Below are 24,927 nucleotides of genomic sequence, written 5' to 3' on the forward strand. Positions count from 1 at the left end.
TCTGAAGTGGCATATTGTGGCAAGAACCCTAGATTCATGTCTCTTGAGTTAGGACAAAAATCACTGAGGGCTGCCCACTCACTAAATGGCTCTGAAAAAAAAAATTATAAAAAATAAAGTGAGAAGGCCTGTTTCTTCAACTTAAGAAGGATGTTTAAAAGAAAACGGAGGTGACCAGTACAAAAGTGTTTTGTGCTCTTCTTCTGAAACTAAATTCCACATCATGTTCTGAGTTTATAAATTAATAAGATACCTGGTGTCAAATGGGTAGGATTCAAAGGAACAAGTCTACCTCTTTGTTAATCCTTCTTGTGCATTTCACTAGTCTCATGAGAGCTTCCCAGTGCAGTCCTTAGAGCTAAAAGATGTCTGCTTTTTAGAACACAGGGATCTGTTTCATCTTACAGTAAAATATGCTAACACTATATTTAGATACATGTGTTACGAAGTAACATTTGTATTAGTCAAAGCTGAGAAATTTAATTAAGAATAATGTCTCTTGTTATTTCCCCATGGATGCATTTAGAGGACTGAGTAAGTTGATGACTAATGGACATATTTAAAGGGTGTCTGGTACTCATCATAGATACCAAAAAATAAAATTTGTTTCTGTTGGCAAATTCTTACTGCAATACAATCATATGCTGAACAGTACCTCCAATATTCTAATAGGTACCCAGCAAATATGGACTTACAAGGGAAGGACATTCATCATGACAAATGTTAAAGAGGATGAGCCCAAAGAAATACAGGTGCAGAAAATATTAATACTATTCAATTCGGTGTGTTTTGCTGATGAAGTGACTTAAAAAAAGAAAAAAGTAGCAGCAAGCAGCAGCAACTTGCTATGTCTAAGTATGGCAAATCTATTAGGGTAAAGTTTAACTCTAACATAAAGGAAAGGTGTACCTCAAAGATCAATACACAAATGACTTTTAAGGTTTCAGCTGGCAATGTTATTAAGCAAAGATTGCCAGGTATAAAACAAAACAAAATAAAACAAAAACGAACAACAAACGAAGCCTGCCCAGGGTCCCTGACCAGTGGGAGTTAAAAACAACTACTCTTGGCCTTAGGGTTTAGGAGGAAATAGGAAGGGGTGAGGGCTGTGGTGATCCATAGATTGGTGGCCCAGTCTAAAAAGGGAGACATTACTTAGTTCAGCTAATTGCTGTTGTGTGGAAATGTGTGCCCAGTGACCCAGATTTTCAAGAGAGACTGGAAATCTGGATTTTATGTGAAGTTTTTTCATTTTGAAATGTTTATGTAGAATTCAAATTTTGGGGGTTGGGGATATTGGGAAAAACACTTGTAGGCCAAACAAAACCTACTTTGGATAAAATTTGCCCCATAATCATTTTTCCCTCCTTAATTAGCTAAATGAATAATGCTTGTGAGGCTGCTGAAGGCTTCCTAGTATATGAATGAAAAAAGATGAGATTACATTTAATATACCAAATAGTTAAGAGCTTGGCTATGAAGTCAGATTTCCTGTTTATATCTTGACTGTTTACCCTGGGAAAATAACTTAATTTCTCTGTGTCCTAGTTTCCATCTCAGTAAAGTGGAAATGATAATTTTACAAATTTCAAAACTTACTATGAGGATTCAGACACATTAAAGTGTATATCGGTACATAGTAATTGGTTGATAAGCATTAGCCATTATTATTTTACAATAAAATATTTGGCATAGTTGCTTATTTGTTTTATGGAGAAAACATCCCTGTGAATGTATACTTCTGTTTTATGTTGAAAAGGATAGGTTAAGGGCATAAATTCTGGAGTTACCCAGTCAGGATTTAAATCTGGTTTTACCACTGCACAACCAGAGCAATTTTTCTAAGTCACAGATCCCTCCTCTATAAAATGCAGTGAAGTGAACTACCTATAAAGCAAATGCTCCATCAATCAAGCCTTCTGATGACAGCAGTCCTGGCCAACATCTTGACTACCACATCATGAGAGACCTGAGCCAGAACACCTAGCTAAGCTGCTCTTATTCTTCACCCACAGAAACTGTGTGAGATAATGCTTATTGTTGTAAACTAGTAAGTTCTGGGGTAATTTGATAGGCAGCAATAGGGAACTAATAGATGCAGTGAGAAGAACACAACATCATTGCTGTGATGTTCCTGTTAATCATAACCAGAGTCTAACCCTGATGAACAAAAAGCAAACACCAATTGAGGGGCATTCTGCAGAATACCTGGCCTGTAATCCTCAAAATAGCCAAGGTCATAAAAGTCAAGGAAAAACTGAGAAGCTGTGAAGGAGACTAGTGACGTGACAATTTTACATGCAACACTTGATTCTGAATAGGGTTCTTTTGCTATAAAGGACATTTGAACAATTGGCAAAGTTTGAACAGAGGCTGAGGATTAGATGGCAGTAATGTGTCAATGTGAATTTCCTGATTTTGATGGTGTATTGTGGTTATTTAGGAAAATGTACTGGTTTTTAGGAAATATACGTTACAGTATTCAGGGGTGATAATGTATTCAGTAGTAACACTCTCAAATGGCTAAGGATAAAACATGTTCTTTGTACTGTACTTGCAACAGTTCTGTAAATTTGGGATTATGTACAGATGTATTTTAATTATGCAAAAAAAGAAAAAAATATGTCATATAATAATATTACCTTGCTTGTTTAAAAAAAAACCTTTTCCTTTATTAAAAAGATGCAGAGTATTCCAATATTTTAAGCATCGAAAATTTTTTTACCAATCTCCTATTGATGGGAATTTAATTTTTTCAGTTTCTTTGCTATTTTAAATGTCCAGTTCTTTGTTATTATGAAAAAAGCTAGTGAATATCCTTATAAACATGTCTGTGCACTTGCCCAATTTTTGATCTAGAAAAAAACCCAGAAACGATATTGCTATATGAATGGATATGTGTCCTTAAATCAGTTAAATCACAAATCATTCAAAGAAGGAGATCTAAAATCTCCTTAAAAGAAAATAAAGTTCATAGTTTGGCATTTTTTTATTGTTTTTTTTTTTTCTTTTTCCCCACAAGAAAGTCTACTTTGAGAATGGGGACTTTGTTTTGATTATTATCATCCCAGCATTAAGAATATCCCAGGCACACAATATATATTTGTAGCAACCATATTTAAAATAGCATACATTTATTATGTGCAAGACACTGTTCTAAGGATATTAATTCAGTTTTTCCTTGCTATGATTCTACAAAATAGGTAGCACTTATTTCCATTTTGCTGATGAGGAAACTGAATTGCAGAGAAGTAAGGTACTGCTCAGTTTCATACAATTAATGAATGATGGAGTCAGGAGTCAAGCAGTTTTGCTCCAGATTCTATGCTCTTAACCATTCACTACACTACCATGGTCTCTCTTGTTGAATAATTGAATGAGTAAATGAATGGCCAATATATTTCTTTGATTATTTTACCAGTTACCAGTTTCCACTATCTTTTCATTTCCTTTTTTTTCAAATGTAAATTAAGGGAATGAATTGCCCATGTTAAGAGCTCCAACAGGAATTAATATGTGTCTAGGTATAAACTATAAATCATTCTTACCTGCTGAACTTATGGATATGTAAACAAGATATTTTCCTTGTATTACAAATAAAATAGTAAGTCTGGGTTTGCACCTTAAGTCTAGGAGCCAGGACCTAAAATTGTATGTTCCTGAAACACATCCTTTGCTGCCCACCTGGGCTTTTTCTTGCTCCTGCTGTTCCTTACACCTGGAATGCTCCCTGTCTTTCACAGTGGAAATCCTAACCCACCTCCAGGTCCTCTTTAGCCTTTGCTTCCGTTGAAGCCTGCTTTATCTTTCTCTTTTTTCTTAATTTCTTGTTTAAGATTGAAATGATCTTTCTTTTCTCAAAATTTCCTGAGTCACTTTAATAGTACCATTATAGGAATACTACATTCTAAACATGCCTTATGTTTTTTGTGTAATGTCCTCATCTCCCTTAATAGGCTGTGTTCTCTTTTGTATTAAAATAGCTCATACATAGTATGAAATTAAGTATGTTTTTTTGGATGGGTGAATGAATTATATCAAGGAAATATATTTTGATTTTTAAAAATTTTAAACAAGAATTAATACTTTATATTCTACAAATATTAGGAACTTAAATCACAAATGAAAGAGGCATGTTTATTTCATAAGAGGATTTGTATTTTTTCTTTAGTTTACAAGTCATCAAGAAATAATTTAAAGACCCATAAAAAGTTTTCATTTTTATAAGACCTTTTGTTCTATTCCTGGCTGTAAATATCAACTTTTCTTTCACCTGCAACTTCAATTCCCTTTTCTTTTAGTAGGTGGTTTAGGAACATCAAAGGTGATAAAATCAATCAAAGAGATAAGTGGAATTTTTTTTCAAGAGCTAGTACTTAAGGGTATATTCCTGCTAGAGAATTTTAATATTAAATTTGTTTTTAAGTGTTGTATAATACCAAATCTCCTTGCCAACTGGAAGAAGGACTGTCCTTGGATCCTGTCCTGCATGCAATAAGAAAATATAATCCCCCCTTCATGTAAATATATACATATATATTTTAAAGGCCGTCAGGGAATGTTAAGTATTATCGTTTGACGGGGTTATGCTTTGTTGCTAGCAAAGGCAATAACATAGCCTTGAGGCCAATTGTTTTTCTTCCCCACAGAGTCCTCTTTCCATTACCCACAGGATAAAGGCAAAGCTGAAGGTTTTTTTTCTTGCTAAAAGCTCAAACAGCAAGTCAAAGAGAAAGTTCAAACAAATATTATCAGTCTTTCAAAAATGTCATTGCTTATGTAAATTAACTAGGGTCCTTGGGTGCTGGTAAGCCTCAAACATCCTTGGATTGGCTAGATAGTCGATCATGTTTTACTTATATTTGATGAAAATATGTCTCTTCTAGGATGCACTGACCATAGAGCAGGGATTCTTAACAAGAGATCCATGAGCTTGAATTGAAATTCAAAAAAGCATTATTCTTGTGGGGACATTTTGATGCAGGTGTGATATATTTATTAAATAATACACAGTATAGTGTGGACTTAAGGAGTCCATGGTTTTCACCTGACTGTCAAAGGGTTCCATGGAACAAAAAAGGTTAAGTATTGCCATAAGGCAAACAATAAGTTTGCCATAGAGGCTTCTTTTTTAATTTAAGGTTAGTTAGTGCTTTTTAATTTTGTTTTGGTTTGGGTTTTTTGTTTGTCTTGTGGCCTGCTTTTTTTCAGATTAGCTTCGGTATCTTGTGATTTCAGGAGAAAATTTAGAGACCAAAGTACTGAGCTCTTCTATTTGATCTTCCTGATTTTTTTTTTAACTGTTATTTGGTAAATGGATTTACTTGGGATTTCCTCCATGTTTTATAATTAATAATTATTGATTAAAATAAAACTAAGAAATCCTTTCATTTGGAGGTATTTTTACATTGTGAATGACACCTTTTCATTCAGATAATGCCTTGCTTTCTCGTTCAGATTTGCAAACTTGATAGTTGTATAGTCTGAAATATATTCAGATAGTTGTATAGACTGAAATATATTCAGAACAACAGTAATATGTAAAGTGAAAACATGCATATTCTAAAATTTAGTCTGGTTGAGTCCTTGTCATAAAATGTATGTACTAGTTCTGCTCTCATTTGTATTAGCATGAAGTTCTTTATCATATCTTTTGTAGATAAAATACAATTCGGGCCAGCTGAGATGTTCCCTACTATTTCTAATTGTGTTGTAAATCTCCAAACTTAATTTCAGAAAGTATCTTTTGGGAGGCATGGCTTATGAGTAGGAAATTATTACTTGTATATTACATGCAAGATATTTAAATGGACATTTATATTCATATATCACATTACTTGTAGATTTTTGGTTCGTTTTAAAATAATTCTGAGAACTTTAGGGATAACTTCTGTAGTGATGGTGCTAGTTCCAGGCCAGAGATCTTTATCCTTAGATCTGTAGCTCTGTGGTGCATATATAGAAACAGAGCCTTTGTTCTCAGTCTTTTTCTGTCTGATTAGTGTTACATCCAAATGCTTTATCTTTACCTTATAGTTGTTGTCTTTTTGTTCAGTAGCCTGTCATTTGCGTGATATTAAATGCATTTTTGGTGGTGATATAAGGGAGAGTGATATAGAAAGCAAGGTAAAGAAATTCGAAGAGTGGGATGGATATGAGGGAGAAGGAGGACGTAGAAAAGAAAACCGATGCGTGGGTGTGAGGGAAGAAGAAGAAAAAGTAAAAGGTAGAACAGGGACATAGAGATTGTGAATTCTTGCTGGTTGATTTTAGGTGACGGAGATCAAGAGACCAGCTTTTTCCCCAGGCTGGAGCTCAATCTACTAATGTATTAAAGAACCGCAGCCGGGATTTGCTGAGGACAAATGCTGTAATGTGTTAGTCATCCATTATCTGCTTCTATTTTTGCAGGTTCTGAATGATGACTGACGCGGGATTGTGTGATATCCCTCACAGTCGCTGTCATTCCGGAGCGATAAGGAACGCGCACTTCTAGCCCCGACACCAGGGCCAAGGGAAAAAAAAGGCGGTTCTGGAAGGAGGAGGAAAGCTTCCGCTTGCGGACTGGACAAAAGTACAGGCTCCCCACGCGTTTCGTCTGCGCTCGAGTCCCCTCTCCTCGTCCGGCTCGCTCTTCGCTGACGGATGGTGCGTGGCGGCCGCAGGACGCGCGCCGCTCGCGGGCCATGAAGTAGCGGCGCTGCGGCGCCTGCTCTGCCCGCCGCTGCCGGCGCTGCGCGCGCGGGCCTCCCCGCGGGGCCGGGGCGCGCGGGCCTGCCCGCGGGGCCGGGGCGCGGACATGGCCGGCCGCGCGTTCAGCCTGCTGGTTCTCCTGGTTTTTCAAAGCAGCTGTTTGGCTTTCAGAAACCCACTTTCTGTCTTTAAGAGGTGGGTGTGTGTTGTTTAAACGTTTTAAATGTTTGGGTTGTCTCTATGCGTGCTTAGAAATGCAGTCACTTTTACAAAACTCAGTGTTGGAGAAATGTACAAGGTTGATTTACTTTGCTGAAACGACTTGGATTTTTTAGCGCAGTAACTTCTGTAAAGTCCGCCTTACAGAAAAAACCCACTGTATAGTGTAGCCAAGCTGCCCTGGCTTTCAACACTGTAATTAGAAGTTGTGATTTCCAATACTAATCCCTCCCTCTTGGGGAGATATTTCGGAAACTACAATGTAGTCGTTTAGACTTGCATGCCTTTTGTAACGGCTTGAAGAATGAAATATCAACAGAGATCAGTGGTGGGGAAAAGCAGATCATGGACTGTCATAGCTCACAAGAAAACACTGAACGGTACACACACTCTTCATAATTACTATATTAATTATTTAGCACTTGTACATTTGTAATTCACATCAGTCTTTTTTCACCCCGTACACACAACTCTGCCGCCTAGCAAGATAATTGTTGGTGGTTTGACTAGTCCTACTCAGCACAATGCTTGTTTGTAAAAATGTTTACTGGATTATGGTTAATTTTTCTACACTAGGTAATTGGCATGCCTGTGATCATTTCTAATAACACCATTTCTTTATTAACTAGAAAAAATATATATTTTGACGTTTTTATTAAATAGAGTTTTAAGTGTAACCTGCTTGGTTGCATCAATTGTATTTTGTTTACAAGTGGGTATATATTGTTCTTGGCCTATAAAATGCAATTCTGGGTATGTTTTAGAATATTACATGATCAGCATATCTTTAGGGTTTTTATTGGATCTAATTCAATAATCTCTAATCTTAGAAAGTCATAAATTCTCCCTTTTTCCTCTCTCATGTTGAGTTAAGATTCCATTATGCACAAGGATATTGACATTGCCTTCTTTTTTAAGGTTTAAAGAAACTACCAGATCATTGCCCAGTGAATGTCTTGGTACCACCAGACCAGTAATTCCTATTGATTCATCAGATTTTGCATTGGATATTCGTATGCCTGGGGTTACACCTAAACAGGTGAGAGAAAGTCCATATTTCATTATTCACTTGTTTTGCATACATTTTATAGTAAAGCAAGAAAACTTCCTTTACAGCCGTAATTTCTTTAAAATAGATACTTGCTTTCAAGATTCCTTAGATAGGGCTAGAATAATTGAATATTATAAAGGAGGTTTTAGTAAACTTTACATTTTGTTTTAAAATTTTACTCATTGTATTTGTGTTTTGAAATGGAACCTGGAAATTTTACTTCTGTGATTCTCAGTGGAGTACTATTCTCTGTACTACATCATGTAAATATGTATTAAAATATGAAAAAAATTCAAATAAAGGGAAATTATATTGAGCAGCTGCCTCTAAGAAGTTACTGAGGTTATTTGTTTAAATATCCTTCCATTGCAGCCATAGTAGGGAAGTACAAACATGTAGCTTACTGCCAAGAATTTGAAAAACAAAACATTCCATACTTTAAAAAGTTAAGAAAGCTCTTCATGCAGGTGGCTAATAAAGAGTTTTCTTTAGCATGACTTGTTTGTTACAAGAGATATATTTTGAAGAAATAATGGCAGAGCTCAATCAAATTTGGCTATTGAACATTCTGAGTAGAACTAAGTTGTTGCTAGGGATTTCCCCCCTATTTTAGGTAGACACAAGAAGCTCAAACCCACTGCTGTCATGTATACAGTTTTTCTTTAAGCATAAAAAGACCCAAATTAATTATTCTCTGCAAGCAGGCAGTGCAGGGATTTATAGTGTCATTAAAAGATAGTCCTCCCCCTTTGAAGGGCTGCAGAAACATGGAAAGGCCTGGATGTGGTGGAACTGCAGTGCCAATGACTCATTGTTGCAGATAACATTTTTTTTTTTCAGTAACTGAAAAAATAAATACCTTCTATTCATTGGGGAGAATTCCTTTGAAACTAACATTTATATGTTCTAGAAACTACACACTATGCTTTTTGGAGGGACTAGGGATTGGAAGTCATTTATTTGAAGACTTTATCAAATTATCTAATAATGACTATTTTACCACTGTAAAAATGACCCTAACTCCCCATTCCTTAATGACCATGCAGGTAACTTTTCTGTACATTTGGTTGTAAAGATTCTGGCCTTCAATATCATTAAGAGACTCTTTGTTTTTTCTCACTCTTAAAAGAGATTTTTTTCCCTTAGATTTGAGTATATATATTGAGTTTATATTAATTCCTCACAAAAATCTACTAATTGAGCTATAAGCACTGCTTTCCCCCAAGGATATCATTATTTATTAAATGTTTATTTGTTGTGGTTCATTGTTATTTTGTTGGTTTTTTTCTTCTCACTACTTAACAATACAAACATTTAAATTGTTTAACTATAATAACAATAGGTAGCAATCTTTTTAAAAGATTTATTTATTTATTTATTTATATTTCTCTCCCCTTCCCCCCTTTGTCTGCTCTCTGTGTCCATTCTCTGTGTGTTCTTTTGTGTCTGCTAGCATTATCCAGCGGCGCTGGGAAACTGTCTCTTTTTTTGTTGTTGCATCATCTTGCTGTATTAGCTCTCCATGTGTGTGGTGCCACTCCTGGGCAGCCTGCGCTTTTCTCACGCAGGGCAGCTCTCCTTGCAGGGTGTACTCCTTGCACATGGGGCTCCCCTATGCGGGGACACCCCTGTGTGGCACCGCAACACTGCGCGTGGGCCAGCTTACCACATGGGTCAGGCGGCTCTGGGGATCAAACCCTGGACCCTACATATGATAGATGGTTGCTCTATTAGTTGAGTCATGTGTGCTTCCCAACAATAGGTAACTATTGGGGTCAGTATCCTCAAAGGAGTTCCTAAAGAAATTGATTATATAAGAATTCAGAGGTACTCCATTTTCATAAATTAAAAGGAGTTGATTAATTTTTATAATGCTGTATTTATCAATATAACTCCATGGAAAAAAGAACATACATTAATGAAATTACTACTTGTTAAAAATTTTGCACTGTCTACACTCTCTATCTCCCCACACAGTTGCCATTTTCTAGTTGCCTTCTTGGCATACAATTCCTCTTTGCTCATTCTCCTAAACCATGTGGTTCTGGGAGTTGCCTGCCCTGGATCCAGAGGTAAAGCACATGGGCTAGGATTAGCAAGTCACTGAATCCTACCTTTACTGTCATAGTAATTGGTTCAGAAGAAAGTGTGTGATCTAGCACAGTCCAAACAAATCTTAGGACATTTTGCTGGGAATACTTTATTCTGCTACATAAATGGGCAAGGAGGCTTGTAGTCATGGTATTTGCTGAGTTGAGGAGAATAAGCACACTTGTAATAAAATCATACCAGGCAATGCAGAGAGACTGAAAGAATTTAGGTTTTGAGTGACATCAATTATGCGAGCCTTTCTTGTTTCAACCAGGTTGAATTGGGTTTTCTTTTATTTGCACCTAAAACTACCTAACTAGATAAACAATTCATCTGCTCTGCCTGTTTACCTCATAACTGGTCATGGAACATTTCTTCCACTTGCCTCTGTCACTCTCTATTGTCCCTGGGCCATGATCATTTACTGACTCCATCTGGCTGGCATACAGGTCATACATCTCCATAAATCTTCATGGTAAATAGTCATTACGCTCATATCCTGTTGAGTAAACGTGGGGAAGAGCTCCAGAATGCTTTTCCTCCTAAAATTGCTATTTTTCTGAGGAAAACACAGAGCTATAATATTGTGAGTACCTTCGGTGAAAAAAATATTCTTTTCTTAACGTGTGGGTGAGACTAGAGTTAACACAGGCCATTAAGGGAAAAGGAAAGAAAAAGCAAAAGAAAGAAAAAGGAGAAAAGTGTTAGAATGAAGAAACAAAATATGGAAGGAGATAAGAGTTAACTAAAAATGCATCCAAGAAGATAGTTATCAAGAACATGAGAGAAAAAGTTTAGGAATAAATGAAATACAAAGAACAGAGCATTGAAAAATCATGAAAGAAAAAGAGAAGTCAGAAAAACATAAAAACGTGGATAAACAATGACGAGTTAAAGTGTACTTTTAAAAAATGTTAGAAGACCAAGTACAACAAAATTTAAAGAAAGAAGGAACTGAGGAGCAGGAACTTGAGTTGATAATTGAGGCAGAACAGGTTGGTTAAAGAGATTTTATTCAGCAAATTTTTTAAATAGTGTATCTCTTAGGTTTTGGGAATAATGAAAAATATATCAATAAATCTAATGTAAATCCTTTTCTTGGGAAACATAAGATTGTTAGGCAGGTGAAGAGAACCTTAGATGTGATAAGATAGTGTAACTTGCTAATTTTACAGATGGAATACAGGTCTAGATTAGTGTCTTATCACAGGACCCCCAACCATGTCAGGAGACATCTGAATCCCAATCTATTGTGCCATTCCTAGAACTTGAGAGCAGCTATTAAAATTTTTCTCCATTAGATCCGATCCTGAGAGCCCAAAGAAAGTAGTTTATCATTTATTGCAGCATGAACTTTATAATTCAAGTGAGCTCACTCTTAACTCTTCTCGGACTTAACATTTTAAAAATAATTTCTGTTGAGTTCTGGTAAGATGGAGGATTAGAGGGGTGGAGGGGTCACTTCTCTCTCAGAATAAAATAGCTAGAGGACAGGTAGAGACTGCGTAGAAGACTGCTCTGGGGCTCAGGACACCAGGGGAAGGCGAGACACCACCTAGAAGAGAAAGGAGTGAAGGAAAGGAGTCTTAAGCTGGCTGAAAAATCCTGTATACAGAGCTCCAAAAGCAGCAGTGGGCACCCATCCTTGCACTTATGGAGCAAATAGCAGTCTACGGATGGGAGCAGCTATGGCCTGCAGTGACTGCAGACTGAGGGGATTGCAGGGGTTCTCTTACCCAAGAAAGGGGAGAGGGAGGGACACAGCCTACAGCAAATTCAGGTTTTGGCCAGGGAACTTGATCTACTGTATTGGAGGGGTCTCACACTTCCAGGCCAGTTGGAGCTGTGACATTGTTTGTACTGAAAGCCTGCAAGGAGTTAAAGATAATTTGCCTTCTCAAATACCCTTCTAATGGTTGAAAAATTTCCAGCTGTCCTGAAAGACATGAGTATATGTATCCAGAAAGTGCAGCATACTCCAAATAGAAAAAATCCAAATAGATCTACCCCAAGACATATAATATGCAGAATGCCAAATGCCAAAGATAAAGAGAAAAATTCTGAAAGCAGCAAGAGAAAAGCAAAACAAGGGATGTCCAATAAGACTTAGTGCAGATTTTTCTTCAGAGACCCCGAAGGTAAGAAGGTAGTGGTATGATATACTTAAGGTACTAAAAGAAAAAAACTGACAACCAACAATTCTTTATCCAGCAAATTGTACTTCAAATGTGAGAGTGAGTTTAAAATATTCACAGATAAACAGAAACTAAGAGAATACATAAACAAGAATCCATCTCACAGAAAACAGTAAATGGAGTTCTGCAGCCAGAAAAGAAAAGAGAAGAAAGAGAGGCTTAGAGGAGAATGTAGAAGTGAAGATTATCAGAAGAGTAACCAAAAGGTAAAAAGATGGGTAAAAACAAGATATGACATATGAAAGCAAAAGGATAAAATAGCTGAAGTAATGATTTTACACTAATAACATTGTATGTTAATGAATTAAACTCCCCAATCAAAAGAAATAGGCTGACAGAACAAATAAGAAAACATGAGACATCCCTATGCTGTCTGCAGGAAACTCACCTTAGATCCAAGGATGCACATAGACTGAAATTGAAAGGTTGAAAAAAGATATTTACACAAATAGTAACCAAAAGACAGCAGGGGTAGCTATACTGGTGTCAGGCAAAACAGACTTTAAATGCTAAAAAATGATAAGAGATACAGAACGTCATTATATATTAATAAAAGGGACAATCCATCAGAAGGAGTAGCAGACATAAATATCTATGCACCTAACTAGGATGCCCCAAATACACAAGGTAAACTCTGGCAAAACTGAAAGAAATAGACGTCTTTGCAATAATAGTTGGAGGCTCCAACATGACACTCACATCAATAGATAGAACAACTAGACAGAAGAGCAACAAGGAAACAGATAATTCGAACAATATGATAAATGAGCTGGACCTCACAGACAAATGCAGAACATTGCACCCCAGATCAGCAGATTATACATTCTTCTCAAGTTCTTATGGATTTTTCTCCAGGATAGAACACATGTTGGACCAAAACATAGCTCTCAATGAAGTTAAGATTAAAATTATACAAAGCACCTTCTCTGATCATAAGAGAATGAAGCTGAAAAATCAATAATAGGTGAGAAAGGGGAAATTTTGGAAATACATGGAGGCTAAACAATACACACCTAAACAACTAGTGTGTTAAAGAAGAAATTGCAAGAGAAATTAGTAGATATCTCAAGATGAATGAAAAAGAGAATGCAACTTATCAAAACTTAAGGGATACAGTGATGGCAGTGCTGAGGGAAATTTATAGCCCTAAATGCCTATATTAAAAAAGAAAAAAGAGCTAAAATAAAAAATCTAACTGAATAACTGAGAAAAAGAGCAGCAAACAAGTCACAAAGTAAGCAGAAAGAAATAAAAAAGATTAGAGCAGAGATAAATGAAATTGAGAACAAAAAATAGAGGAAAGGAAGAAAACCTAAAGTTGGGTCTTTGAGAAAATCAATAAAATCTATAAACCCTTAGCTAGACTAACAACAACAACAAAAGAGCAAAGATGCAAATAAAATCAGGAATAAAAGGGAGGACATTATGAATTACTGCACAGAAATAAAAAGGTTCATAAGAGGATATTATGAGAACCTGAATGCCAAAAAATTAGATAGCCTAGATGAAATGGGGAAAATCCTAGTAATGTACAAATAACCCACATTGATGCTACAAGAAATACAAGAAGTCAACAAACCAATCACAAGCAAAGTGATTAAATGAGTTATCAAAAATCTTCCAAAAAAGAAGGGTCAGATGGCTTCATATTGAATTCTACCAAACAGAGAAGAATTAATACCAATCCTGATTAAACTCTTCCAAAAAACTGAAGAGGAGGGAAAATTACCCAACTTATTGTATGATACCAACATTACCCTAATATCAAAGCCAGATAAATATTGTATAAGAAAAGAAAATTCAGACCAATCTCTTTAATGAACAAAAAATTCTCAACAAAATACTTGTGAACAAAATAGAACAGCATATAAAAACAATTATCCATCACAATCAAGTTGGTTTTTTTCCTGATATGGAAGGGTGGTTCAACATTAAAAAATCAATTAATGTAATACAACACATTAAAAGTTTGAAGGGGAAGAAAACACATCATCATCTCAATTGATGCAGAAAAGGCATTTGATAAACTCCAGCAACGTTTCTTGATAAAAACATTTCAAAAGATAGGTATAGAAGGAGTGTTCCTCAATATAATAAAGAAAATCTCATAGCCAATGTCATACTTAATGAGGAGAGGTTGAAAGCGTTCTTTCTAATATTCGGAACAAGGCAAGGGTGCCCACTGTAACCACTGTTATTCAACATTGTACTAGAAGTTCTAGTTAGAGCAATTAGGAAAAATAAATAAATAAAGCCATTCACATTGGAAAAGAGGAAATGAAACTCTCCCTATTTGCAGATGCCATGGTCCTATATTTTAAAAATCCTGAAACATCTACAACAGAGCTATTAGAGCAAATAAATTAGTTAAGCAAAGGGCAGGATATAATATCAACATGGAAAAATCAGTAGCATTTCTATAAACTAGTAATAAGCAAGTTGAGGAGGAAATCAAGAAAAAAAATTTCATTTACAATAGCAACAAAAAGACTCAAATATCCAGGAATTAAATTTAACCAGGAAGGCAAAGTATCTGTATTCAAAAAGCTATAAAACACTGCTAAAAGAAATCAAAGAATACCTAAGCAAATGGAAAGACATTCCATGTTCATGGATTGGAAGACTAAACATTGTGAAGATATCAGTTTTATCCAAATTGATTCATAGGTTCAATGCAATACCTATCAAAATTCTAACAGCTTACTTCAGAAAAATAGAACAGTCAATTATTAAATTTGTTTGGAAGGAAAAGGGGTCCCCAATAGCCAAAAACATCCTAAAAAAGAAGAGTGAAGTTGGAGGACTTACACTTCCTGACCTTGACGTGTATTACAAAGATACAGTTGTCATGGTATTGGCATAAAGATTGACACATTGATAATGGAATCCCATTGAGAGTTCAGAGATAGACCCTCACCTATGGTCAACTGATTTTTTATAAGCTTACTATAGTAGTCTGCTGAAGCAGTACTGATACAAAGTACCAGAAACCTGTTGGCTTTTATAAAGGATATTTATTTGGGGTAAAAACTTATGTTTACAAGGCCCTAAAGAGTCCACCTCAAGGCTGCTTTCTCACCAAAGTCATTTGCCACATGTTGAAGCAAGATGGTCATTGATCTCTTCAAGGATTCAGCCTTCCCCTCTGGGCTGCATTTCTCTCAGCTGCAGGCTGGCATAGCACTTGTCTCTCAGGACTTCTCCTCTCCCCTAGCATAGGGCTCATTTCTTTCCGGTCCTTCTATATCAGTCTTGGCTCTCTTCCCAAGGTCAGCTGCAAACTATCAGCCAAATGGCTCATCTCTTCCCCAGGCACCAGGACCAAAAATGACAGAATTCTTTCTGTTCATGTGTCTTCTTCTTTTTTAAGATTTATTATTTATTTATTTATCTCCTGCCCCCTTGTTATTTGTGCTTGCTGTCTGCTGTGTCCATTCATTGTGCGCTTTCTGTGTCTGCTCATCTTCTCTTTAGGAGGCACCGGGAACTGAAACCTGGGACCTCCCACGTTGAAGAGTAGTGCTCAATTGCTTGAGCCACCTCCTCTCCCTGCTTTGTTGTGTCCTCATTATGTTTCCTTGTTAAGTTAGCTTGCCATGCCAGTCCATCACACCTGCTCACTGTCTTGCTAGTATTCTTCAGGAGGCACTAGAAAGTGAACCCAGGACTTCCCATGTGATAGGCAGGAGTTCAGTCGTTTGAACCACATCCGCTTCCTCCCTGTGTCTTCTTGAGTGAGTGTCTGTTTATATCAGCCCACCAAGGAGGTGAGGACTCAACCTGAGTCAGGCCATACTGATGTGGTTGAATCAAAGTCTTAACAGGTAATTAATCAAGGGGCCCTCAACTGAATCCAGTATGATCAAAGGGTATCACAGCCAGGGTAGATTAGTTTACAAACATACTCTTTCCCTTTTTGGGATTCACAAAAACAATCTCAAACTGTCATGCCTACCAAATCCACCTTTCTGGGACAAAACAGTCTCCTTAACAATTGTTGTCAGGAGAACTGGATATCCATAACCAAAAGAATGAGAGTAAACACCTATCTCACTTCCTATACAAGAATCAACTCAAAATGCTTCAAAGATCTATACATAAAAGCCAAGAACATAAAACTACTAGAAGATAATGTAGGGAAACATCTACAAGACCCTGTACTAGGTGGGGATCTCTTAACCTAATGCCCGAGCAACAAAAGAAAAAATAGATAAATGGTACCTACTCAAAATTAAACATTTGTGTACCTCAAAGGACTTCATGAAGAGGGTAAAAAGGAAGCCTACTAAATGGAAGAAAATATTCAGAAATCATGCATCCAACAAGGATCTATTATCCATAATATATAAATAGATCCTACAACTCAACAACAAAAAGACAAGTGACCAGATTTTAAAAATGGGCAAAAGACCTGAATAGACATTTTTCTAAAGAAGAAATACAAATGTCAAAAAAGCACCTGAAAAAATGTTCAACAACACTGGCTATTAGGGAAACATAAATCAAAGTGACAAGGAGATATCGTTTCACACTTACTAGAATGACCACTAATAACAAAACAGAAAACTACAAGTGTTGAATAAAATGTGGAGAAATAGGAACACTTATTCACTGTTGGTGGGAATGAAGAATGGTGCAGCCACTGTGGAGGACTGTTTGGCAATTCCTAAGGAAGTTAGAAATATATCTACCATGTGACCCGGCAATACCACTGCTAAGTATATACCCAGAAGAACTGAGAGCAGTGACATGATAGACATCTGCACACTGATGTTCATAGTGACATTATGCACAATTGCCAAAAGATGGAACAACCCAGGTATCCATCAACTGATGAATGGATAAAGAAACGTGATATATACACATGATGGAATATTGTGCAGCTGTAAGGTGAAATGAAGTTGTGAAGCATACAACTACATGGATGAACCTGGAGGACATTACGTTGAGTGAAGCAAGTCAGGCACAAAAGAACATATGTTGCATGATTTTGCTATTATGAATTAATATAATGAACAATCTTATGGTGTTAATAGCTAGAATGTAAGTCACCAGAGAAAACGTGGTTAGAGAATGGTAATCTCTGCTGAATTGGTAAAAGGTAGTTTGTAAATATTTGGAAATGAATAGAAATGGTGAACATACATCATGGAATTTGTAATTAGCAGTCATATGGACATGATAGTGGTTGTTTTCTGTTTTTGTTTTTTGAGTAATGAAAATGCTCTAATATTAATTGAAATGATGAATGTGCAACTCGGTGATTATACCAAATGCTATTGATTGTACACTTCAGATATATTACTTGGTTTATGAACAACAACAATAAAAATAATAGGGTGGGTTAGGGGAAAAATACACCAAATGTATGATATAGTCTATTGTTCATTGTAATACTTTGACAATGTTCTTTCCTACTTTGTTTTTTCCTACTTTGTATTTGTGGTGGGGTGATATATGGGATCCCTGTATGATGTTATGTGTTTGTGGTTCACACGATGTTATATGCTTTTGGTTAAAAGTTCATAACTTTTACTATACACTTATTGTTTATGGTTGTTCAGGTGTGCATGATATACTTAAATAAATTGTTTTTAAAATGAAAAAAAATTCTGTCCTCTTTTATAAATTCCCTCATAATGTTTTCTTGGACTTTGAGAAAATTTGAGAGAAGAGTAGGCAGCTTATAGGTAACCTGGAGTTGAAACAAAATAAGCAGAGCCGCCAAGTTGTGGTATCTGGAGACTTCTCTTTTAGCGCCTTTTCTTCCTCATTTGATTCCCTTTTTCACCCAAGACCGTATGGACCTTTGCTGTCACCAACTCTGGTATCAACAAATGAAATAATTTGCCAGCTCATGGTCATAATAAGGTGCTATCAGCAATTTCATGTGTTAACTCTCCTGTGGGTATATGGTTTAATAATAAAGCAAATGAAGGCATAATTACAATGATTTTACATACAGCATTTTGTCAAAATCTCAGTCAAATCCAGGCTTTGGCACCAGGCTAATGGCATTCTCATCTTGATTCTTAGAGTGGCAATTCAGGTATGTTTTTTAAACAGCTTGTTCCATTCCTGTGTCTGTGGACAGGATAAAAATTGTGCCTGCTAGGGTTTTTCTGAGGACTGAGGTAAAAATTCAGTTGGTACACTGACCCTGCATGTGGTAAGTTCTCAGAAAAAGTGAACTAGTATTGTTATTGTTCTTATGTGTATTGAGGGAAGTGTGAATTAGCTTTAAGATGGGAAGGAAATTGCTAACCCTTCTGCATTCAGTAATGACTTCATGGAGAAGGTAAGACAGTGCAGTGATTTTAAAGGAGAGGAAAGGCAGTCGAACAGGGAAAAAGAAAAAGTACAAACCAGGTCTTGAAAAATAAGGAAAGTGAGAAAATCTTTTTGTGTGCTCATTTTTAGTAGTTATTTCTATTAAAAATAGCTCTTAGTATAAGACATTGAAGGAACACTGAGAATGGATATGGTTTTCTCAAAGTCCTTCTGTAATTTTTACATTCTTTGGAAAAGAAATTATCAAAAGCAGTCTCATTAGTAGGGAAAGCATTGGTTTTTTAAATATTCAATTTGAATTTAGCTTGTATTTCTTCAGTGCCTACTTTCTTGAGGATTTTGTACATTGACCTTATTTTTAAAAAATCTCTCTTATCTAATGTAAATTCTGTCAAATCCTTAGTTTACCTAGCATTTATTAAAATTTGTATTTTGTTCAATTCATGCCCTCTGTAATTTTGGTTTAATGACTTAAGAATGTAAACTAATATGTAAAAAAATGTAATTTTAGAAAATTTTTTCTTTGAACCTAAGATCTTGAACTCACAAATTAATTAGATTTCCTTCTGTTAAGATGTGTTAGACTGTCATTTGAGTGGTTATGTTTTGATGACCACTGAGAAATAAATTTTTCCCTTTTTAAACCTCTTGTAAATACTTGTCTTACTTTGTACTTGTCTTTTGAAAAGTCAGTCTGATGTCTTTGAAATCAGAAAGCAGCCTTCCCCATTACTGAGCCAAAGGTTTTTATCTCAAGGAAACCACAGGCTTCTAACTTTAAAAATCATATCAGTTACCCTAGAACAACAGGTTGGAAAACTTAAAGTTAGAGGAATCTTAAGTTTCTACTTTTTAAAAAATGATGAAAAAAGGCAAACATTGAAGTAAAACCAGAATTAACAAAATACCCTTACGAAATTTTCTTGAAAGCTTCCCACAGTATTTCTCTTTGTTTTTCCCTCAAAACCAAATAAGCCTTAGAAAATATTTACTAGTACACTTTTAACTTTAAAAATTTTTTAACGGAAGAAAGAAGAGATTCTCCTTTCCTCCAAAAGGCATAGGTTTCATATGCTTTTTCTTCTGCACGCATTCAATGAATCAATTTTAAAATATTAAGCCATAATCATAACATTACATATAAATACAATTGCTTAGAATACATTTTATCAGAAAAATAGTATAAAAGTTAAATGCACAAATGCTATGGTGCCTTATTTTTCTTAAGTTCAGAATTCTGATTCAATAGGACTTTTTTTGTGTGAAGTTACTCAGTTGTACAGAATGTTAGCTTTTGGCTACTTTGATGATATATGTTACATCTATATTTTTAAAAATTTCTTCATCGTGAAGAATACGTAAGTATCCCAAGCCTCAGTGCTAAACACTCAGTACAAAATTAACAAAAACCACAGAAAAATGAGACTCCCCTGGGATATTTTCCAGTTCTTTAGGGGGTTGTGATTACTTTATCCTCTTATCTCCAATTATTAGCATGCAATGGTATTTGCATTTAAAAAAAAATAAAATTCTGTGTTTTCTTTGGGGCACCAGGAAAAGAGGAAGGGAGATACTACAGACTCCCACTTCTCCATTTTCCCTCATTGACTGGCTTGACTTTCAGGTTTAACTTCACTGCAGAAGGGGAGAAAGTTAATCTGTGGGTGCCAACAGCCCTTTGGGCACCCACTTGAAAGGGATGGGTCCAAGTTCTTCCAAGGCAGCTGTGCATTTGCTGGGACTTTCCTGGAGAAGATCGCCACCTGACTTCTATAGCTTGGAGCTAAGAGTTTGTGTAGCTAGAACACCATGGCCTACCTGACCATGTCTGTGGGGTCAGCACCATATTGCATCCTGCCTTCTCTAGTCATCTGACCTGTCCACCACTGCACACCCCCATCTTCTAATTCAGTCCCTACACTGGAACAGACATGGCAAAAGGGATTCCCTTTTTGGGCCAAGTCCACTTAAGTAAGTGGAATACTTAATAAGAAGAATTGTGGGGAGCCAATGTGGCTCAGTGGTTGAGGGCTGGTTTCCCACATATGAGGTCCTGGGTTCAATCCCCAGCCCCAGTATCTCAAAAAGAAAAATGAAGAATTGTGAGGCCATATTTGGGCTTGGTGGGAGGTGTGCAGGGAAACCAAGTGATATCTGCCAGGAGTGGGAAAGAGATGTGGTGGCCAGTGGCAGGCCTTTGCCGATCCACACAAGGGCATCAATGCTGCTGAGAAGACTAGACCATGGGTGAGAAATGATTGCATTGTCATTTTCTTAAAATGAACATTACTCATGGCTTTTAGTGCTTATTTTTCCACCATTCTTGTTTTTCTCCCTTCACAGAAACTGAAAGGAGAATGATGATCTTGCTATTGACAGTGGGAAATAGTGAAAGGTCCTAATTCTGGATATTTACTTTTTATTTTAAAAGACTTAGGCAATGTGTATAAAATTCCAAGAATTGTAAAGAGTAAGATCAGCTCATCTTAGATATTAGTACATTAATATCAATATTCCACCCCCTACCCCACTAAGGAAGTAATTTTATCTCCATTTTACAGGTGGAGGAGCTAATACCAAAGAAAAGTCAGTGCATGTTATAACGGATAGTCAACAGAAACTTATTTTGTTTACTTACCAGCCTCACATTAAATTTTTCCCCACTGTTTTGAAAACTGTTGTTTAAACAATAAGATGCTGTGGCACTTCGTGATTATTTTATGACCATATCCCAAAAAGAGAAAGATTATGTTTGTAAACTAATCTATTCCTTTGGGTGTGATACCCTTTAATTGTATTAAATTCAGTTGAAGGGCCTTTGATTAGATTACTTGTTAAGATTGCTATAGGGCTTTTAATTGGACTACATCAGTAAGGTGCAACTCAGGTTAAGTCCTCACCCTGTTACTGGGTCTAGTATCAATGGACACTCACTCAGACAGACACAAGAAGAGAGAGCTCTGTCATTTTTGATCCTGCCATGTGAAGCTCAAACAGCTGAGGCTCTGGGGAGAGATGAGCTTTTTGCCTGATACCTTACAGCTGAAATTGTGATGAGACCAGAACAGCCAAGACTGACATAGGAGGCCTGGGGAGAGAGGAATATAGGATCACCTAAGCAGGAAGCCTCAAAAGGCTGAGCCCACCGAACTTGAGAGGAAAATTCTCATATTTTATATTTTTTGGTATAACACATGCTTTGGTATAACAGCAAGACTCAGTGTTATGAATTAAATAGAAGTTAAATAAAATGTTAAACGGATCTTGCAAGAGACAAATTAAAATAGCGTGTAATTCATTGCTAATTGTTTAACTTAAATTTTTTTATTTATTTTTCTTTTGTATCTATTTCTCTCCCTTCACCCCTCCCCCTCAGTTGTCTGCTCTCTGTTTCCATTTGCTGTGTGTTCTTTTTGTGTCCACTTCTATTCTTGTCAGTGGCACGGGAATCTGTGTCTCTTTTTGTTGCGTCTTCTTGCTGTGTCAGCTTTCCATGTGTGTGGCGCCATTCTTGGGCAGGCTGCACTTTCTTTCCTGCTGGGCGGCTCTCCTTACTGGGCGCACTCCTTGTGCATGGGGCTCTCCTATGCAGGGGACAACCCTACACGGCACGGCACTCCTTGCACACATCAGCACTGCGCATGGGCCAGCTCCACACGGGTCAAGGAGACCCAGGGTTTGAACCGTGGACTTCCCATGTGGTAGGCAGACGCCCTAACCACTGGGCCAAGTCCACTTCCCTAACTTAAATTTTGATGCTTCATCTTAGTTTTTACTGACATCTATTTAATGGTCACTCAGGGAGCTATAGCTGAGTGGCTAACAGTGTTTTCCTCTGTAAGTAATCTAAAAATGCCATGTACCAGGGTTCAGAGCTGCAAATATGAGTATACATTGACCATATTTCCTTTCTCTATTAAAAATGAGAGACCAGAGGAAATCTTTTTCTTTCCCATTATTTTTTTGGTATTTTTGAATTAGCATGATGCTTAAGAAATATTAGGAAAAATCAACTATCATATAAAGGATGCCCTTGTGATTACTTACTTTCTCAGTAAGGTTTAGTTTTTTTTCTTTAGTAAATTTTTTAAAAGAGAAAAGACGATTTCTATTGAATGTTCATTATGTCAACACTACTCCATTAGGCATGTTACATGCATTGTCCCATTAATTCTCATAAAATTTCTGTGTTCAAGGTATTATTATCCCAATCTTTTATATGAGAAACTTGGATAAAAACCCTGTTCATGGCCAAATAACCAGTAAAAAGAAGAATGAAGACTTAAATCCATAGTTATTTGAATCTGAGACCTATGCTTATTTCATAATTGTGTGTTCCAATATGTTAATGGTCATGTGTTTCCCAAAGAATATTACTATATATATTTTTATGTGTGCATGTGTATGTATACACACATATGTATTACTTGCACATTGTGAAAGTTTAAGTTTCCTTTTACTGAACAAACATATTAATGGATTCTTAGCTCTGTCCTAAATCTTTGAAAAGCTTTTCTTATATTTTCTCATACCCATCCAAAAAGAAACTCTATAAGCCTGAATTCCCTTAAGGTATTCCTGATCACCTGATTGTTAAAAGATACCTTGCAATCAGCTTCATTTAGCTTATCTGAACAAAATTTAAAATTATTCCTGTCTAAATCTAAAGCAGAGATTAGTAATTGTAATTTTTTTCTTAAAGCATCAGATAGTAAATATTTTAGGCTTGCAAGCCATAAGATCTAATAAATGTTGTAGCTAGAAAACAGTCATAGTCAATATGTAAACAAATGGTCTGGCAGTGTTCCAATAAAATCTTCATTTACTAGAAGCACCAGCCAGCCCATGGGCTACAGTTTTCCGTTCCTTAATCAAAACCATGGTATATGCCGTTTAAGCTAATAAATAGATTTAACCTTTGGTATCTCATGAACTATGTATTCTGACTTATAGAGCAGAGAGAATGAAAATACCAATACAAGGTTAAGAGGACTTTGACCTTTGTTTCTTAATGATGTTTTAGTTTCCCAGTTGCTAAAACAAATACCATACAGTGGGTTTGCTTAAACAACAGGAACTTATTGGCTCACAGTTTGGAGGCTAGAAGTCCAAAATCAAGGTGTCGGCAAAGCAATTCTTTCTCCCCAAAGACTGGCCTTCTGGGGCTGGCTGCCTGCAATCCTTGATCCTTGGCTTTTGTGTCACATGACAATGCACATAGTGGTGTTTTCTCCATTGTCTTCCATGTTACGTTGACTTCCAGCTTCTGGCTGCTCCCCTGGCTTCCTCTACATGCCCAATTTTCTTTGCCTATAAGTACTTCAGTCGTATTGGTTTACAAGCCACCCTTACTCAGTTTGGGCACATCTTAACTAATACAGTCTTCAGTGGCCTTGCTTATAAGTGGGTACACAACCACAGGACCACGGTTGGGACCACAAAACTACTTATGTGGGGGACGTGATTCAATCCCCAACAGTTACCTGTTCAGTTTTCTTAATTAAAGGATGATAAACAGTTCTTTACTTGGGATACAGTGTTTCAGACTTCACCATCACATTAAATGGCAGTTCTTGTCTTATAGTTCCTCTAGACCAGGGGTTCATTAACCTTTTTTGTTCCACGGACCCTTTGCCAGTCAGGGTTTGCCATGAACCCCTTACTAAGTCCACACTATACTGTGTATTATTTAATAAATATATCACACCTGCACCAACCTGTCTCCACAAGAATAATGTTTGTTTTCTTTCAATTTCAATTCAAGCTCATAGACCCTTGCTCTAGACCAAATGCTCTGGAGTCTTTTCTGACTCCTCTTTCTCTCTGTGATGACACCATATAGAGCAAATCCTCTTGGTCCTACCTTCCAAATATATCCAGAATCCAGCCTTTTCTCACCACAACTGTCTTTCCCTCTCTGCCTTGAGCACCATCCTGTGTTTCCTGATTATGGCAGTAGGTTTATAACTGGCCTCCCTTGCACCCGTCCCTGTACACATTCCTGGAGCGTGTGGTCCAACATCGGCCATGAGGTCCTTTTAAAACAGAAGTCAGATCATGTCACCCTCCAGCCTCAAGAACCTCCCATACCACTCATGTTTAAAGTCAAAGACCTACCAGTACCTACATGGCCCTTCTTTTTCCTGCATCTTTTCCCTCTCCTGTATGTCTCTTTCTGCTTCATCCACGTTGGACTGTAGTGTTCCTTGAATATTCTCAGTATCCTGAAACTGAAAGCCTTTTACTTGCTAAATTCTTCTGCTTAAAATGTTTCAATCCCCTAGATATTCATATGCCTCACTTTTGTTAGGTCCTTGTCGAAATACCAGCTTTTCAGAAAGGTTCTGTCTAACCTCCCTTTATAACTAGTATAATCCCTTCTACAAA

At 36.7% G+C, this 24,927-nt stretch overlaps 1 protein-coding gene across 15 annotated transcripts in view; it reads left to right on the plus strand.

Moving 5' to 3' along the window:
• The window catches only part of PAM (peptidylglycine alpha-amidating monooxygenase), a 311,548-nt gene that overhangs the window by 117,729 nt on the left and 168,892 nt on the right, over positions 1–24,927 (plus strand). For 6 of the 15 annotated variants that reach the window (XM_071209224.1, XM_058276814.2, XM_058276826.2 and 3 more), the window contains exons 1-2: positions 6,732–6,888; positions 7,831–7,951. In XM_071209224.1, the coding sequence (XP_071065325.1) occupies positions 6,800–6,888; positions 7,831–7,951 (210 nt within the window). In that variant the 5' untranslated portion in view covers positions 6,732–6,799. Of the gene's footprint in view, positions 1–6,411; positions 6,889–7,830; positions 7,952–24,927 lie in introns of those variants that run through there. The other 9 variants (XM_071209206.1, XM_071209202.1, XM_071209204.1 and 6 more) reach the window with 2 other exon arrangements.

Source organism: Dasypus novemcinctus, chromosome 2 (genome assembly GCF_030445035.2).
Source record: "Dasypus novemcinctus isolate mDasNov1 chromosome 2, mDasNov1.1.hap2, whole genome shotgun sequence".
Lineage (NCBI taxonomy): Eukaryota > Metazoa > Chordata > Mammalia > Cingulata > Dasypodidae > Dasypus > Dasypus novemcinctus.